General features: G+C 38.0%; 1 protein-coding gene across 4 annotated transcripts in view; it reads left to right on the plus strand.

Moving 5' to 3' along the window:
• LOC103715027 (autophagy-related protein 2-like) overlaps window positions 1–19,702 on the plus strand; it is a 32,759-nt gene that overhangs the window by 2,238 nt on the left and 10,819 nt on the right. For 3 of the 4 annotated variants that reach the window (XM_008802524.3, XM_008802525.4, XM_008802526.4), the window contains exons 2-10: window positions 2,708–3,756; window positions 4,408–4,556; window positions 6,188–6,441; window positions 6,555–9,803; window positions 9,893–10,005; window positions 13,312–13,516; window positions 14,656–14,769; window positions 18,042–18,149; window positions 18,252–18,384. In XM_008802524.3, the coding sequence (XP_008800746.2) occupies window positions 2,708–3,756; window positions 4,408–4,556; window positions 6,188–6,441; window positions 6,555–9,803; window positions 9,893–10,005; window positions 13,312–13,516; window positions 14,656–14,769; window positions 18,042–18,149; window positions 18,252–18,384 (5,374 nt within the window). Of the gene's footprint in view, window positions 1–2,707; window positions 3,757–4,407; window positions 4,557–6,187; window positions 6,442–6,554; window positions 9,804–9,892; window positions 10,006–13,311; window positions 13,517–14,655; window positions 14,770–18,014; window positions 18,150–18,251; window positions 18,385–19,702 lie in introns of those variants that run through there. The other variant, XM_026807670.2, reaches the window with a different exon arrangement.

Here is a 19,702-nt window from a genome sequence, read left to right on the forward strand (position 1 = left end):
TTCTGACTTGAGATATTCCCATGCATGTCCCATCTCTAGTGTGTAACGAACCCTTTGACTATTTTTTGGATTGTTGGGTTAAGCAACAAGTGGAAAATTGAACTCAGGTTGGTTAAGTGCTTCTGCAACCACTCTGAAGTAGAATCGGAATTGATATTACTATAATTAAGGCAGAATTTTTAGCTCATTTGACTTCAATTTGTTGGGAATATTATAATTTTTAAAGTAGATTTGTTCTTCGTACATTGATTAACAGTGACTATATCGTGTTTATCTTTTTTAGTGAATCTTTTTGAAATTGCATAAAGTAAATGCCTTGAACGTTTATTTGTTCATCATTAAATACATATAGGAATTTGATAAGGAGTATTGGCTGTTACTTAAAAGGCTAGTTTGTGTTCTTGTCGCATAACATGCTCTACACATAGATATAATGCTTAATTTAATATAGGCATAATCCAAGATTCAGCATTGGCTGCAATAGCTCAGTCATATTTGATGAGAAACAATCATGATTTTATCTAATAAAGTTATATCTTTTATCTATTTTAATTTGGGGGAAGAAGTGAAATAAGGGAAATAAAGAAGAGAGGGGTATGGCACCACAATAAAAGTATTTTCTATTTGAAGTGTCAACTGCAAACTACAAAATTCAGATCTCTCAGCACATATAAAAGGACACTTAAATGACAATAAGATACAATTTTAGTCAATCGATGTTTTCCTAATTCCACCCTATTGCTTGACCAGAGCTTTTTCTAGTATACTACAAATAGGACTCCTGATTAAATTGAATGTTTATTTTCCTTATCAGAGTTATTTCCTAACCATGATTCTCTCATGATTTAAAGAGTTGAGACTTTTTTGATGCATTTTGAAGAGTTAATTATTAAACTTGCTAATTTGCAGCCCTAACGTAAATTCAGAAATATTAAAAAATAAGAAACATGCCTCCATCTAAACATCAATTATATCAATCAATTTCCGGTGCTTAGTGTCCCAAAATCAAGCCAACTAATGCTGCCTTTATTAACCACTGAATCTCCATGATGGCATGTTAGTATTGGTCCCCTAAATGATGAAAGTATTAAATCTTAGTGTCATTTGATCTTGACTGGGGATCTTGACGTGTGCTGGCACATCGAAGATGCAAATATGATGAAATCCTTCTTGTCTGATATGAATAATTTATTTTACGGTCATTCATGATCACAACAATCAAATGATTCAAATCTATTACTTTGTCAATTGTTTCTCTCTTTTTCTTTGATCAGTGGGTTCTAATAGACATCTTTGCTTTTGTCTCGTTAGCATTTGTCTCATGAGAATGTAAGGTGGTTGAACCTTTCTTCTTAATCCATCATTTGTTAGATAGGCTTCACTAGAACTTGCTTTCAACCATGGTATTTTGAAATCTTCTACCTAAGGTAATGCACCTGCTTTGGAATATTCCAAGAACCTCGAATCCACCCATCTTCTAAGTGTTTGCTTACTAAGAGTGTTTCTAAAATATCCACTTCCACTTCCACACACCCGCATCCGCTCTTGCACGTGTTTCTGATTCTGGCAACTAAGTTTTCACCAGCTCAAATAGTTACCTTTCTGAGATTGCCAACATAAAGGAGGTCCTCTGAAAAGGCATAGTCTATCTTTGTCCTTAGGCAATCAGATCTTGTTCTTCTTGATTTGCATTAGAAGCAATCATCCATAGTGTCCATTTGATTTCTTTTAGTATCATTTCTTGAGAAATGATCACGAGATTGGATATTGTGATGTTTTTCCAATATTTTCTTTGTGAGGAAAGAAGAGAAAACTAAGAAATGGAGACAAATAAGGAGAGAGCAATGTGAAATTCACTAGAAGGAGAGAGAAAACTATTTAAGAATTATCTTCAAATTACATAACTGGTGCCAATAAACTAAAATCATAATCAATCCATGACTTTCCTTACCAACCTATTCACTAAGTGGGGTTTGATACAAATCTACTTAAAGTAGGACACACAGTTAGACTATACTGACTATCCTAATCAATATTATTACTCAACAACTAAGGATCAAACTTTTAAATTTGAGGATCCCTAAACTGATTAAGACTCTTAAAGTTAAAACCCTTCCTAATTTTTTTGCCTAAAATGACTTGAGAAACACTTTAAAAGCAGATTTATAACCTAAATGTTCTTCTAACCAACTAATATTCAAACATTTAAAGTTGAGGATTCTTAAAACAATTAAAATTCTCAAGAAACTTTCTAGAATAGAATAACCTAAATGTTCTCCATCTAAATTTAATTACATCAAATATATTGGTTACTGCTTTACTTGTTCATTTTATCTGGGAGAAATAACCCACTCTAAACATTCACTATCAGAATACTGAAATTTTAATCCTTCATATCAGGATTTATTTCCTAGAATAGTTAAATGTGATACCTTGGAGGATGGAAACCTTGTCATGTCTATCTTATATAGATTTGATCTACGACTAATGTAGAAGGCCTCTTCTTGCACAATATGCATGTCTTTTAATTTTGGTAACCTTGTCATGTCTATCTTATATAGATTTGATCTACGACTAATGTAGAAGGCCTCTTCTTGCACAATATGCATGTCTTTTAATTTTGGTAATTGTATTTTAGCTTGCATTTCCTTGCATAAGCCTTTGCACTCCCAAATTATATGGAAGTCTCACAGTTTTCTTGTTGCAGTTGGCCGGGGCAGCCGTTCTGGTGAAAGAAGGATCTATTAAATCCCTATCAATTAAAATTCCATGGAGGCGAAAAAACTGTCAGATCGAAGTGGAAGTACTTGAGCTTGTCCTTGCACCATTTGTCCAGAGAAATACTTCTCCAAATGACGCTGATTCTTGGATGCCTAGTCATGATGAAGAACAACATATGTACAGTGATTCAGAGAAGATTGAGATGGGAACACTCCAGGAAAACTCTGGTGCTATTTCTCAAGATGTTCATGAAGGAGTTAAGACAATTGCTAAGATTGTGAAATGGTTCCTTACAAGCTTTCATGTAAGATTAAATGAAATTTTTGTTGCATTTGATCCTCATTCAGATGTGGAAGAAAGGGCTTCAGCATTCCACAGATCCCTGGTTCTCCGAGTTAAAGAGTTAGATTTTGGAACATTTGTTTGCGAAGATGCTAAGGCTAAGTTGACTAATTTTGTAAAATTTCAAGAAGCAGTCATTGAGTTTCTTCAGATGGAAGATGTTGATAATTCTCCCCAGCTTCATAGTGGTTCAGAAACAGGGTTTGGTGAAAAATATGCAGGGCAAAGTACTATTACAATCTTGACTGGGCCAAGTGGTGGCTTCTCAGGGACGCTGAACTTAAGCATACCATGGGAAAATGGATCACTGGATATTCATAAAGTTGATGCAGATGTCTCAGTTGAATCTGTGGAACTGAGGGTACAACCCAGCAGTATCAAGTGGGTCATAGGCATATGGGAATCCCTCACGAATGTTGGCACCGCTCGATGGAGTAATATTCATAAGCCTGGAGATTCATCTGATCAAAACTCTAGACATAATGTCTGTTCATCTACATTAGGTTCTTCTATAGCAGATCCAGGTAAAGTCACACCAAGCAGTGGAATCTATCCAGAAGACACATTTCCTGCAATCAATCAAGAGAGAGTTCCAGATGCTTTTCTTACAAGGGCACATGTGATTCATGACTGGGTTCCAGAATCCATTAACCATGAAGACCGAACTGATTTGGAGCCAGATTATGGTGCAAGGTTTGTTTCTTATTTCTGATTACTAACAACGGGATATTATTTGGGAGATTTAACCATATTTGTATAAAATTCTTTCTTACATTTACCATATGAGGTTTGAGATGGTCCAAAATTCTTTTATGTGAGGAACCTTGGATTAATGTAAGTTGGGAGTGCTTCTTCTGATTCTTATTGATCTTATTTTAGCCAATTCCAGGTTATCTAGGAAATATCTTTTATTTATATGTGCCTATTCACCAAATTCTTACATAAACTTGCTATCTTAATATTGAAATGTATTATTTTGTTCGAAAACCTAAAATGACCCTTTCTTGGGGGCATATATTTAAGCCTGCCCATTTCCCCATAAAACATGGCATCCAGAAAACATACATTAGTGGGTCCTCATTTGGCTCATCTGTGACAAGACTGGTCTTTGTTGGAACCTGCAATCACAAGCTTGCTAGTGCGATAACCTTTTGGTATTACTTGTCTGCCTGGTACACTTCCTAATATGATCAATGTCATATACTGAAAAAAACCACCGAAATGAGACTGTACCATCGGTAGCTGTTCTGATGCCAGATTGGCATTTTTCTTTAGCTTACTTTTTAGCTGTGGTTATAGAGGCTCATGAAATCTTTGGTTATTGATTTAGTTATATTTTTGCAGTATTGATGAGTTTTTTGAATGTTTTGATGGAATGAGGAGCTACCAGGCAAATTCAGGAAGTAGTGGAATATGGAACTGGACTTGTTCGGTTTTCAGTGCAATAAGTGTTGCATCTAATCTTGCTGCTGGATCAGGACATGTTCCTGAAGGTAACATCTTAATAATTATGAGCATGCATCTTGTTAATATCATACAGTGTGTTTCTTCAACCTTTTATTTTAGGTGTCAAGTTATTGTCATTTTTTCTGCAATTCTGCATGCTGAAGTAAATTAATATTGTCCTTTACTATTTCAGAGTAATTACTCATCAATCATTATTTTTTCAATATATTTTTTATTGCTTACTTTTGTGTCCAGTTTTTTTTGCCCCAAAAGTTGAATCTATTCATAAAAATATCCAATCATCTACATTCAATCATAAGGAGTATCCCCGTACTATTCTATAAAATGCACATACACTTTTCTATGAAAATTTTAATCTATTATTGTGTATATTAAGACATAATAGCGATTTTAATAATTTTATTTCATTAAATTAATATCATAACTTATAAATTGATATCAGAAATGCACATGATGTGGCAGAAATTAATTACTAGTTTTTCATGATTTCTTTAATTTATTAATATTTTTTGTTGATTTTTATTGAATATCTGTTTTAAATTAGAAAACCTGAAAGATACATTTTGATTTGGACTAATGTAGTACCCTACAAGGGTACTATGTATATCTTTTGAACCCCATGATTATACTTTATTGACTAGTTATTTTTGAAATTTGTTATATATGGGCTTAAGTTTAGGTAGCCATGAACATGCCCAAATTTAAACAAATTGCTATTGCAAAAGATAGCAACAAAATCTTCTTATGCTTAGGTGCACTGAACTTCTTAGCTCTAGTTTTTCTTTCCTTATTCTGGCCTATCTATGGATTTGTTTATCACCTTTTCCCCCCAAATCAATTAAAAAGTCATGCTGAGATGCATGCTTAGTCTTGGTTATTTTTTCAATCTGTTATAGCCTTTTAGCTCTCTTCCAAGGTCCGATATGCAATATGTTTTTTTCCATCAGTTATTGCATGTCTTTGATTACCTCTAGAACATCAACATTTGACCACCAATTTACTTACCTATATGTCATTTGCTTATAGATTCTTCTACTATATAAAAAACTTCATGGCATCTGAAATTCCCTCATCAAATTCTTAGCAACAATCGAGTTCCAATTTCCTCCTTTAGTGTTCTCATATGAGTTATACATCATCTGCTTTTAAAATCCAACTACTTTTACATCTGAGACGAATGGTGAATACAAATTTTTCATGCTTGTCATTGGATACTTATCATGTTCTCTTTGGCCATTACTACTGATATCTTCAGGAGGCTGACTAATATCATTGTTGTTTTTCCTTGTGCAGAACAAAATGTTGAGACTAATATACATCATCTCCTTTTAAAATCCATCTACTCTTTACATCCGGGATACATAGTTAATGCAAATTTCTTCGTGCTTGTCATTGGATACTCATTATGTTCTCTTCAGTCATTACTATTGATATTTCAGGTGGCTGACTAATATCATTGTTGTTATCCTTATGCAGAACAAAATGTCGAGACTAATATATACATCATGTCCTTTTAAAATCCAGCTACTCTTTGCATCCGCCATACATAATTACTCTTCATGCTTGTCGTTGGATAATCATTATGTTCACTTTGGCCTTTACTAATTTGATATTTTCAGGAGGCTAACTAATATCATTGCCACTATTCCTCATGCAGAACAAAATGTTGAGACTAATTTACGAGCTACTATTGATGAGATTTCTATTGTTCTTTCTTTCATGGATGAAGATCAGACACAGTCATATGATTCCAGCAATATATTCAACTCATTATTAAATGGCCTAAGCCCTGATTCTTACATGAGCTGTCACTCATCAATGAATATTGAGCAGTCAACCATGACTGAAGTTAATTCTGTGAAAATACACCATCTTGAAGCAAGGTGCCAGCATTTGGCTCTTGATTTGCAGGTAAATATTGTGCCTTTTATTTTTGTTCTACAAGCATTATTTCCCAATTCAGTCTATTACCTTTCTTCACAAGACATGTGTAACTAAATCCTCACTTTTGACAAAGTTAACAGACTTATCCTCAAAACATGAAGTTTGGAGCATCACTTGGACATATTTCAACTGACGAGTACTATGATACTAGGAACCATGCTGAGGGATCTAGCTTCCTTGATTACAAGAATGATTCCTATTACCAAATGCTTTTAAATAAGCATTTGCAGGAACAAGTTCAAGGTGCTCTCCCACCATATCCTTTTTCTGCTCAAGACCATGATTCAGAATCTTATGTCAGTAATTGCAGGAATGGATTGATCAAGATTAAATTGTTAGAATCTTTTGGCAAATGCAGCTGTCAATATACTGTCAGTGCCACAGGTTTAGATGGCAAGCCAAAAGCATCAACATCTTTCTCTGTTCATCTGCCACCATGTGTATTGTGGGTTCACTTTCCATTAGTAAATATGCTGCTTAATCTCTTTAAACAAGTTGAATACTCATTTAATAAAAGCAGCATGAACAAAGATTTTGTGACTGATGTGACGTCTGAAAGGCATAATTCTTCGTCTCTTGATGATGCTGAAAGTGGCCATATTTCTTGCATAACAACTATGTCTCAAAGAGCAAGTCTGGAAGGGAATATAGTCCTTCCCCAGACAAGGATCATAGTGTGCTTTCCTTCTGAACATTATGGAGCCTTCCGACATTCAGCCTCTTTGGATAAGTTCATTGTTATTGACCATTCTTCGAGTGTGGGAGATGTTTCAGATGTCTGTCAACTTCCAAATGGAAGTTCTCCAAATGACAATTCCTGTACACCTTCCATTTCTGTCCATCTAAATATGGGAAAGTTTGACATTTACTTGGTTAAATCTTCAAGCGAAAATGCTTTGGGTGATAAATTCCATGCCTTAGACAAGCAATACTTTTCTGCTGAGAAGATTCTCTCTGTCACCAACAGATCAAATGACTATCATTCTGGAATTACTATGCTCTGGCAGAAGGGTCTTGTGACTGGTCCTTGGATGGCAAGCAGAACTTGGAGTTTGTCCAATTTGCATGATCAACATAGGAACAAAGTTGTTGGAAAAGGAGCTGAGTATTCCTCCGTGACAACTGCAGAAGACTTTGAGGAGACAAGTTCAAGTATTCGTCAAGAGCTGATTCTGAGTTCTGCATTTTTATTTCATTTTAAGTTTTCTTGTATTTGTGTCAGTATTGGTAGCCATGATTATAAATTGCTGAATCAGCTGCTTAATTATCTGTTGGATGAGTTGTCTAGTGGAGCACATGGAATGGACACTAACTACGAGGAGACCAAGAACAAGAAATTGTCCCCGACTGACTGTTATGCATCCCAAACATCTATTCATTTGGAATGTGATCTCCTGGACATTTGCATTACCCTAGATGAAGTAGTAGTGGTCAGTCGCTTAATACAGAAGGAACTACCGGGCTCATGGAAAAGCCTTAAACTGAAAGTTAAGAAGTTTGAGTTGCTGTCTGCATCAAATATTGGTGGAATTAGTGAAGCAAAGTTTTCATGGCTTAACCATGGTGAGGGTGAATTGTGGGGTTCTATCTTTGATAGGAATGCGAAAGCTTCTGAACTAACTCAAGATTTTCTTCTAGTCACCTGTAGAAACTCTGCATTCAGAAGGGGTGCTGGTGAAGGTACTAATGCATTATCTTTTGGCTCTGCTGGTACTACTGTTACGCACATCCGGAATCCACAGTCATGTCAAAGCTCCACATCTATAATTGTTCGTAGTGGGACAGTAGTTGCTCCTGGTGGCCGCTTGGATTGGGTCAGTGCGATATGCTTATATTTTAGTATGCCTTATCAAGAGAATGAACAATCAGGCAATAGTAAAGCATCAGTTAATGGTGCTGCTTCTGAAATATTGTTCTTTCTTGATTTGGTGGATGTTGCTTTGAGTTATGAGCCCCACAGCAAAGATCCCCTAGTTGATAATGGAGTTCCTGATGGAGAGCATAGTTGTGCTATTGAATCCAATGAAGAGACAGACAGACAATATGTGGGATGCCTTTTAGCTGCAGCATCATTTAGCCTTTCTAATCACACCAAGGCAAACTTGTCCGCTGTTGATTACAATATCCAACTGCAAGATGCAGGACTTCTTATCTGTGAATCGACTGGCCCAAGAAATGACAGTGGTGATTATCATGTAGGTCTTCTGCAAGAGATTGGGTATGTTAAAGTTGCCCAGGTTTCTCTTGTTGAGGGTATTCTTAGAATTAAAGGCCTTCTTTGGGAAATTGAATGTTCAGAATCACATATCTGTCTGGATACCTGCCATGACACAACTTTTGGTCTTGTTCATTTGGTTGCTCAACTTCAACAGCTTTATACACCTGATGTGGAGGATGCTGTAATGCATTTGCAATCTAGGTGGAATACTATTCAACAAGCTCAAAAGGATCACAATTCAAATGATGTGGCAGATAACTCAGAAAGCCCTGATGTTGGATTGAACTCTGAGAAGAGTTCACCAACTAGTGATGAAGACCATACATCTGTTGGACTGCTGGATGAGATACTTGAGAATGCTTTTCATATTCGTGAAGAATGCAAATCTCCATCCGGTCATCATGAAATGCATTCTCATGTTTCACTTGATGAGTGCATGCTTGGAGATAGGTTTAAGTTGAACGTAAACAACTCTGCAGCTGGTGATGCTTCTGCTCTGAATCGTCCTTTGGATGGTTCATCATTTGGTCCAGGAATGGGAAACACTCAGCAACCATCTGTGCATAAACCATGCTCACCTCAACTTATTGAAGGCTATTATACATCTGACTTACTTCAGTCATCAGCGTTAACTGCAGGCCATCATTCACCTAAAGAAGGTCACAAATTTAGATTAGTCGATACTTCTCATCGGAACATGGAATGTGGAAAGGGTGGTTGGTACAAGGACAGTACTCTAATGATAGTAGAGAACCATATTTCAGAAATATTTAATCAGCCAGAAGGCGAACAACATGAAGAAGGGGAATTTACTTCGAGGAACTCTGATCCTGCTGAGTACTGTATTCCGAAAGGAAGGATACTTCTTAGAAATATTGATGTGAGATGGAGAATGTATGCTGGCATTGACTGGACTAAACCAACGAATAATTCTTACAATAGGTTGACAATAAATGGAAGAGATGGAAGTGTTTGCCTAGAATTTACTTTGTCAGGGTTGAATCTTCAATATGACATGTATCCTGACGGGGAAATTAACATATCAAAGCTTTCGATTTCTGTTCAGGACTTTCATCTTCATGATATGAGCAGAGATGCTCCTTGGAAGATGGTATCACAAATTAATTGATTTTTTTTCTTCTACACTATATCAAAGACAAATGTCTGACATGTGCTTTTTTTTTAAAAAAAAATTGAAAGGTTTTGGGTTATTACCATTCAAAAGATCATCCAAGAGAATCCTGTGCCAAAGCATTTAACTTAGGGTTAGAAGCGGTTAGACCAGACGCATCAACTCCTCTGGAGGACTACAGGTATTTGCTAGATACCTTCATCTTTGATACCTTGTTCCATACCATTTTATTTTTAGTGGCCCTACTATCTATTAAATTGACATTTTACCTGAGAAATATACTGGGTTGATTTCTGTCCTTTTTTTACTTCTTTAAACTGGTGGAGGGAGTGCTGCAACGCACTACTTGTAGTACATAATACCTGCATGTTTTGGATTCCTCATTATGACGGGATTTCCCTATTTATTTATCTAATGTTTCTTTCCCCATGTTTCTCCTCATATAGCTCTAAGCTACAACATTTGCTGTTGAAGTAAAATTCATCAAATGAAGTTAAACACAAACCTTGAATTATATTTTCTTAAACAGTTGATATGAGGAAAACAACTAGATACTTATTATTTTCAGACTATTTATACCAAGGTTTGCAATCTTGGTACCAAACTGCATATTGGTAGTTGAATGGTGCGGTGAGGTAATGTACCATATGGTACCAACCTGTACCGGGAAGAACCGCCCTCAATTATTGAGGGGGAGGGGTTAATTGGTCCCAAACCAGACCCTTACTAGGCTGAACAAACTGCAACCGCTCAGTTTAGAGTAGTTCAACCCAGTAAGGATCGGAACCGAGTGGTTTGGGCCCATTTTGTATTGAAACCTGTTGGGGGAAAAACCCAAGTCGTCCCGGAACAAAGGCGCCGACCAGAAGGCGCCGACCAGAAAGCGCCGACCAGAAGGCGCCGACCAGAAGGCGCCGACCTGACTACGCTCGAACTGAGGGCGCCCGACTCGGCAACTGCTTCGGCTCGGCACCCGACCAGGCGCTGAATTCCGAAATGCCTTGCCTAAGTATTCGACCCCAGCTTAAGCCCTTAAAGGAGCCTTACTCCAAAATACTCAATCTCACCATATCCTGCTACCGTTGTCAAGCCATAAATGCACATGACCTTTGCAGGCCTCCGGCACACCCGATCATTAATGCGCGTGGCCTCTGCAGGCCTTCGGCGCACTCAACCATTAAATGAATATGGTTCATGATGATCTCCGGTTCATTCAGCCACCGAAATGTATGACTTCTCCTGATCTCCGGTTCACTCAACGATTAAAGCGTATGGCTTCTGTCGTCTACGGACGTCGAGCCTCTTACGGCAAACCCACTTAATCGCTGATGATGGCATAGACTCGACGACGACTTAAGGGCTCCGACCTGATCTCCAACAGCAACGGTGTTGACTCACACGATCGAACATTAATTCTACTGCATGCCAGACTGTACGACAGGCCGATTGCCCCGTCACATCACAGGTAACCCAGCTCCCTCTATAAAAGGGGAACTCCTCCATTGGAGGGAGGGAGGAGGACTCCCAACTTCTTACTGCTATCTCCACCCCCATACAGACCCCTGACTGACTTAACCATCGGAGGGCCGGCGCCGGAGAGCCCGGCCACCGGCTTCTTGCAGGTCTCCAGGAGGATGCCGCCCGCTGACGCGCCGCCACCCAGGCAGCGGAGCTCCTCTTCTCCAGCCGACGGCCGCCCCCGGGTCCAATTTCCAGCAACAAAACCACAAACCATGGTCTGCTAAACCGGCCCGTACCGGCCGGTTCAGCACGTACCGTACCGGTACCGACCCCCACCGGTACGGTACAACCACATAAAACGGTTCAAGGCCGGAACCGAGCGGGAAAGAAGAAAGAAGAGAAAGAGGAGAAGAGGAAGAAAGAAGAGAAAGAAGAGGAAGAAGAGGAAGAAGAAGAGAAAGAGGAGAAGAAGGAGAGAAGAAGAAGACGGTTCGACGTACCTTGGGCCGACCCCCTCCTGAGCATCCCGACGTGCACGCGGCCCTCCCAACGGTTCCTTCCTTGCTCGCGGGAGAAGGGGGAAAGAGAGGAGAAGAGAGGAGTAGAGAGGGGAAGAAAGTAGAGGAGAGGGTTCGGGAAGGAGGAAGAAGAAGGGAAGGAAAGAAAAAGAAAAGAAAAAAAAATCTTTTAGCGTGTGGGGCAGTACGCCCACGGGCCCGCGAGCGGGGAATCGCTCGTCCCGCAAGCGATTCCACACGCAGGAATCTTGCTCCCACGCGGTTCCCCGCGCTCGCACGGTTTTCCCGCGCCCGTGCATGGGGACTCGCGCAGTGCAGCGAGCCCATGCGGCATCGCACGCAAGCGCGAGCCCATGCAGGGCCGTGTGCAACATTTAATGCCACTCTGTGGCTAAAATGCGGACGCGCGCGCGTCGCCCCTTTTTTTTGTTCCGTTTCGGTACCGGTTACCGAACCGGTACCGGAGCCCACCGATACACCGGTTCGGTCGGCTCGGCGGACACTACCACAAACCATCCTAGTTCATGGTTGATAACTTGATATCATGGTATGCTGTACCGGTCGGTACAGGTCGGTATCGGGCGTACCGTAACCGTACCGATGGGTACCGGTATCGGTACGCCTGATGTACCGCATACCGTACCGTACCGACACTCGGTACGCCTATACTAGTGCGGCACCGGTACGGGGTTCGGTACTGATACAGCGAACCTTGCTTGGTATAGTACGATACTAATCAAACCATGCAGTTCGGTCTGTTATTGTATACCATGATTTGTACTACCTTTATTATCCAGTATACACCAGTTAATAGGCAAGAGCAAACTGATTATTTTAAGTTTAAAATCTCATGCACTTGTTTAGTTAGCTATTAAAGTATTTATAATGAAGTTATGATGAACTTCTGTGTGTGTTTTCCCAGTTCTTTGTAAAAGGAAAAGTTGATGTGGTGTATATTTTAATAGAAGGAAACGTAGGGAAAATGCATGGGAGATGATTGGAATGATTTAAATTACCTTTTTTATTTGCTGAGCATCTGTTCTTGTGTATTTATTATGATTAGTGTAACGGACACCAGGTTATCTGAAATTTTAATTGTTAATTAAGTTGACATATTTTGTGTTAGTACAAATAAATATTATAATCATATTGACTGACAAGTTACTTATCTTTCTACTTCACGTTTTTCTTATCATGCCTTTTCTTTCTACCATCTTTATAATGAAAAAGATGGTGGCATTAAGTTGCTCTATGAGAATTAAAATTGCATATCTACTTTTCTGCATCTCAATTGAAGTTCCACGCTTAAATCTTGTTTATATTAATTTTAGCATGGAATTAATGATGGAGAAAGTTTTGTAAAGCAATAGCTAATGAGGGGGATGTAGTTTTGTTCTTGTGATCTATGTTTTGAGCTTGTACCGAGAGCAGTTTGTAGGTTTTATTCTCATAGCAAAAGCTGCCAGCATCTAAAAGTTTCTCAGGGATAATATGTTGGTTGCTCTCAGGTTACATCTCGAGTTTCTGCCTATGCGGCTGCATCTTGATCAAGACCAACTCAACTTCCTTATCAGCTTCTTTGTTAAGGATTCCTTTGTTGATGAGACTCGTAGTCCGCCTAATAATTCAAGTGAGTCTGAAATGACAGGGAGAAAAAGCAGGAGCTTTGGGAGCCAAACTATTGTGAAGGAGGCGTTACTTCCTTTCTTTCAGGCTAGTTGTTGAAGCCCTTATATTTCCCCCTCCCTCCAGAGGGTATTTTTTATATGTTTTCATTTAGGAAGTATTCTGAATCAGTACCTTTGATATATTTTTAAGTTCTATTTTTCTGTGCAAATGTTCAAGCATTCTCCTTATATACATAATCTTTCTTAAAATGGGTAGCATAATTGTCAAAGTATAGATCATATAAATTTTCTAAAATTGCTAATTTTTTTTGATTTCTTAGTTTCACCAAGAATAAGCGGCACCCAGACCTTTAAACTTATTAAGCCTTTACATAATCTCTATTTCACGAAATTAGAAGATTACAGGATGTACCATGTAGCCCACTTTTTAGTACCCTCATGGGAGTGATCTGAAGTTTGAGTCTCATCATGTGTATCCCGGATTTTGAGTTTGTGTGGCTGGAGCAATTTAGTAACTTCAAATATGTGCCAACTATGGGATTGACTATAACAATGTGTACATGGAGGCAATAAAGCTAAAAGGAATGGCCAAGATAAGTAGTCATCTAGACTTATTTATGTTATAAAGATATGAATGTTGCAGGATATAGGATGGTTACTTATTGGACCAACAGTCCCACACACAACAACTGCTTCACTTTTAGAATCAAGGCAATATGGGTGGGCCTTTTATCAAGCCCAAAAGGGATGGAAGTGCCTAAGGGTCTTATTTTACAATAAAGAAAAAAACAAAATTACAGTGTACATATATAGATGCTGATTTGACAACCCAAATAAGATATTAGGAGCAATATGCTACTCTATTTTTCTTTTAAATTTAAATTATATTTTCTTTACTTATCTAAGATTAGTGACATGCATTAATTTATCTCTAGATCATCTTTGAATCAAAACTATAGGACCCTAAAGTAATTGGTTCCACTATTTCAATGGGGATAACTTCCATATTCTGTTCTTTCTTTTTGTGTTACTACTAGGATGACAGCATTTGAATGTTAACATTAATATGCTCCTACTGTATGTGATGAGTGTCACAAGTCACAACAGATCCTCTTTGTTATAAGAGCAAATTATGTTTCATGTTTGTGTTTCAGGATAGGTTTGACTAAGAAGGCATTTTCCAATTTTCATGTTTTATGATTTTTTTGGGTTTCCTTGTTTCAGAAATGTGATGTGAAGCCCTTAATTGTGCGCATTGACTACATTCCTCGGCATTTTGATCTAGCAGCACTAAGTCGAGGAAACTACACTGAACTTCTCAACTTAGTTGCATGGAAGGTAACTTACTGATACATGGTACTGTTTTCCATTTTTAATTACTATTATTGTCCTATTTCTGTTGATGTCTAATAGAGCTAGTGTCCATCAAGTTGTCGACTTGTCTTGGAAGGAGAATAATTGATTATAGTAGAACTTCCTAATAATTATGGAAGAGAAAATCTTTTACTTTATCAAAGATATAAATGATGTTATCAAGGAGGTTAAAATTTATAACAAGCTGGTGACCCATTTTTTCGGTGATAGCAAAATTTGGCTCTAATTCTACAGCAGAGATCTAGCTTGATATAATCGTCCACGAACCATAATTTAATAAATCAATAAACCATTGAACCACAAGATTGGATACTGATACATTGTATTCTCAGCCATCATTGCATTTGTGGAATTGATTGCTGACACGGGGAAACTGAAAGAGACACGTAAAGGCTCATTGAAGTTAGTTCCAAAAGCGCCAAAGTTCTGTCATGTTCTATTAACTGCTCATCTAATAATCTATTTGTTCTTATGCTTGATTCATCTTCTCTAGAATCAGAGTAGTTGATCATATCCTTCCTCTTCATGAAAAGATGCTGTTAGACTTTCTTCTAAGTTTTTTTTTTTTGACCCCTTCATGTGATCGCACTTGCGGAACTCTCTTGAGCAGCTTGTGAAACCCTCATCATCTTATCAGTGATTCTCCAAGTAACGTCCTCATTTGGAAAGACATGACCCTTTTTTTCATGCTGCTTAGTTGGGTAACTAAGTATGCACTAGAGGGATTGCCTTTTGGAATTCTTTGTCTTTCCTCATACCCCTTCTAAACTATGATGATATTGGACATAGAAAAGATCACTCATTATTCTTCAAATTTCCTTTGGTATACAGAATCATTTAATTGGCAGAAAAGTGAATGTGCTTTATTTGCACTTGCCCTAACATGTGGAGCAATAGAGGTCAAGGATGCAAATTGATGCAACATGCAATTTGGTGTACTACTATCCCAGAAATCTTTTTTCTCCATTATGAGAATATAGTTGGAAATTCCAATTGTTTCATTGCAGTGGGTAACAGATTTTATAGTGCAATAGTACTCCTCAATTGCATACTGTGGCAAAGGTTGCCCTTGGTCTGTGTAGTTATATCATATTTCCCTGTACATGTATAACTAAGATCTAGCCTATGCTAATATTTGTGAGCCATCCCACCATTCAAAGTGCAAATCATGGTTTCAACTGCTGGCCATTCCAAGACAGGGCCGGTACTAGCACTTGACTTGGGTCAGCATGACACCTATTTAACCCCTTTTTAATATTTTAATTGAAAAAGGATTTTCATATTTTTTTATTTTTTTGGGTGTTAGAGTACTGTAGCATGCAGTGCTCGCTCAGCATGACACATACCATGTTGGTTGGTGACAGGCAAGGCCATTGTACCATACTTAAAACCCTGGTGCAAAACATCTAACAATTACCATTTCCATCAAAGCCACTTGAGATCTTGTCACCTCCTCTTGACCTTGGACAAAAATCTGAGATCCACTCTTTATTGGGGGCTCTTCATGTACAAATAATGCCAATGTTGCAGCTTAAGCTCATCTATTGCACTCATGCTGACATTATTTTTCTTCTTGGTACAAACAAGCATGCATAGGAATAGCAAGTCAGGTTGGGTTGAATTCAGGTTGCGTCGTCGTTTTTTGGTCAAAAAACTCAACCGAAACCTGACCCATGGATAATTGGGCTGGAAAATGTAAACCCATACTCAACCCACTTATTTCACATAACCCATATCCACCAACCCATTTAAGTTTTCACTTGTCAATCATATGAATCACTAAAAAATATAGGCAAACATGGTATATAAGAATCACAAACAACAAAATCAAATTAACTTCAAAAATATCATCACAATCACACAAAAAATAGGAATTTAGGATATATATAGTCATAAACTAAGTGATGAAAAATTAGCTAAAATGCAATCCCACATCTGAAAACCCATGATGCACCTTATCCATCACTGTCTATTACCCATTTTGTCACAACGTGGGAAAAAGTTAGATAGCTATCAACTATGCTGGATGTAAGAGCTAGCTAGTTCCCAATTGGTTCACCTCGGGTGACCCATTGGGACTTTTTTTTTTGGGAGCAGGGCCAGATTCACCCATTTATAATCAGCTTGCTTTCAGGTCACCCAGAACCGACCTGACTTTAAATATGCCCTGCTCGAACCCGTTTATTCTGGGTTGGTTTGGGGCCTTTGGGCTAATTGGTGGGTGCAGGTCAAACTTTGCTGCACCTAAGCTTGCATTCAGCATCCTCTTTTCTAGATGCTTCTTGCTTTGCAGGTTCTCCCTCTAGTGCCCAATACTTTGGTTACTATACGACATTGCAGGCCTCACTACTGTCTCATGTAATTTACATAATGTCTGAACATGCAAAGATCACGAAAAAAAATAATCACACTCTACTTCATCCATGCTGCCCTGATTCTATGAGGTTTGTCATCATCATCTCTCTCTCTGTCTCTCTGTTCTCCTGTTTATGGATCCTAAATGGGAAAAAAATGTTCAAGCTTGTGTATCTCTTGGCAATCAGCTTTTACAGGGATGTCATCCAGAACTACAAAAATTATGTAAACTATTTGAAATCAACATAATGATTATTGTTAATTTTATTGAATTTGAAACACAATGACTCTTGAAGGTGTTAAGAAAGATCATGCTTCCAAAACCATTCTCTGCATTTTGTAGTTTTGTAATTCACATCTGAACTGAAAGTTCAGATGTTTGTACTGCTCAAATGCAAATTACTGTTTGATTCTCCAACTCCTAGTCCACCAGTAAGTCATCCTTTCTTGAACTGAAAGTAGCTCCTTACTTTTTTTTTCTTTGGGTGTGGAGGAGTAATCACTTTGTTAGTCTCTCACTTTTAAACCCTGTTTGAGAAAAGCTCGGCACCGAGGAATATATGTATCAGAAAAAGGAGGATGGTGTTAGATCAATGCTCTATCATAATTTCAACATAGGTTTATTTACTTTTTGCTTGCCTAATTTAACTTGACTAAAACTGACGGAGACATGCATTTGCAGGTGCCTGATGTTAGTAGTCTACTATACATATTAGAGATTTGGTCATAACTTACCTCTATTTTAGTGGAGCTTGACCAAGCAATTAGTTTTAGTGATTGATATTTGTTTTGTATCTCTGCTGGCATATTACCAACTTTAATTTTGCTTTAGCTTTCCTGTAATTTAACTGCAGGCATGATGGTTGTGTGGCTTATTGCAGGGAATTGACCTGCATCTCAAACATGTTTGTGCTGTTGGTGTTTATGGGTGGAGCAGCATATGTGAAACAGTATTTGGGGACTGGTTGGAAGATATTTCTCACAACCAGGTTTTAACCTATTTCCTTCGTGTTCTTCAGGAGAATAATAATTGTACTATATGATATACCAAATTTTTCATGCTAACTGGGAATGCATACGTTTTGTCTTAGGCTCATAAATTATTAAAAGGGCTCGCTCCTATAAAGTCATTGTTTGCTGTCAGTTCCGGCACATCAAAATTGGTTTCCTTGCCGGTAAAAAGTTACAGGAAAGATCACAAGTTGCTTAAGGGAATACAAAGAGGTAAGACGGAAATTCTGCTTTTTTTAGATAACAAATATACTTTACCATTTGTAGGAAAATATGGTCTTTTGCCCTTTTCAACATTATGGTCTCCAATAAGACAACTGCATCGGAGATTATATAATTGACAATGATAAAAATGAAATTAACTAGCGATCTGGTGCCTTCTATATAACAACTCCAGATGATTTGAGCAAGAGGTAAGAATCACCATGATGAGGAGACACTTTAAAGCATGGTCTGCCGTGCCTCCCTGTACTGCCCAGTACAGCACATACCATACTGTACCGACAGAAAACTAATACGAAATACTCCTTTAAGTCGGTACAAGCTCCGTACCGTCCGTACTGAGGCTTACCGCCCTGTACCAAGGTATATCGAGGCATACCGATGTGCATTCCTATTCGTAGCGAGGCGTACCGAAATAAAAATTAAGAAAAATAATTGGAGAGCTATTTGGCATATAAGTGTACGATATCATACCGTACCAAATCGATAAGGTACCGATACGATACTCAGTATCAAGATTGCGGATCTTGCTTAAAAGTATTTGCAATACCATTACAAATTATGCCCTTCACGTCCAATGCATTACATTTTCCCAAAAGTTACCTTGTTCTAGACCATGGTTAACATAAATTAATTTATCAATTTACCCCGTAAAACTCTTGTTAGTAGAACATTAATTAGTTATATCTCGAATAAGTACCTATGCAACCACCAAATGCTTAAGGGTTCGTTTGGTTGGGGGTAATCTGGCATTGGAAAATAAATTCCATGTCAGATTACCATGCTTGGTACAATGTGAGGATGAGAGAGATGGTAAAATAAATAGTAGGTCCCATGCCTATTTTACTAAGAAAGAAGGTAAAATAAATGCCACCAAGGGGGTCCTAGCCAAATTACCAGGTAGAGGTAATCTAAAATTGCTTGACGGAAATGACCCACTTTTTTGTTGAAACCCACAAATGTCATTACTTGTATTGTTTATTCAAGAGCACTATTTTTGGAACTTGGAAATTTAGCAATACTCCCACATAAGCTTACCTCCAACTAAAAATAGTAATCTCTTTCCTGTGCCATTTCCACAGTAATTTTTCCACCAACTAAACATGGTAAAATTTATTTTTCCCCACAATCATTTTCTCAAATAAATGATTCCTAGAAATCATCATAGTTTCCTGTAATCTAACATACCCTGACCAAATGAAGCCTAAGTGACCTCAAAAGTAGCTTTGTGGTTTCATGCCGGGTTAGATACTCTTCAGTTATTTAGTCTGCTTCAATATTAAAATGATAATTTAATAGTTGAATACTT

Source organism: Phoenix dactylifera, chromosome 11 (assembly GCF_009389715.1).
Source record: "Phoenix dactylifera cultivar Barhee BC4 chromosome 11, palm_55x_up_171113_PBpolish2nd_filt_p, whole genome shotgun sequence".
NCBI classification, from domain to species: Eukaryota; Viridiplantae; Streptophyta; class Magnoliopsida; order Arecales; family Arecaceae; genus Phoenix; species Phoenix dactylifera.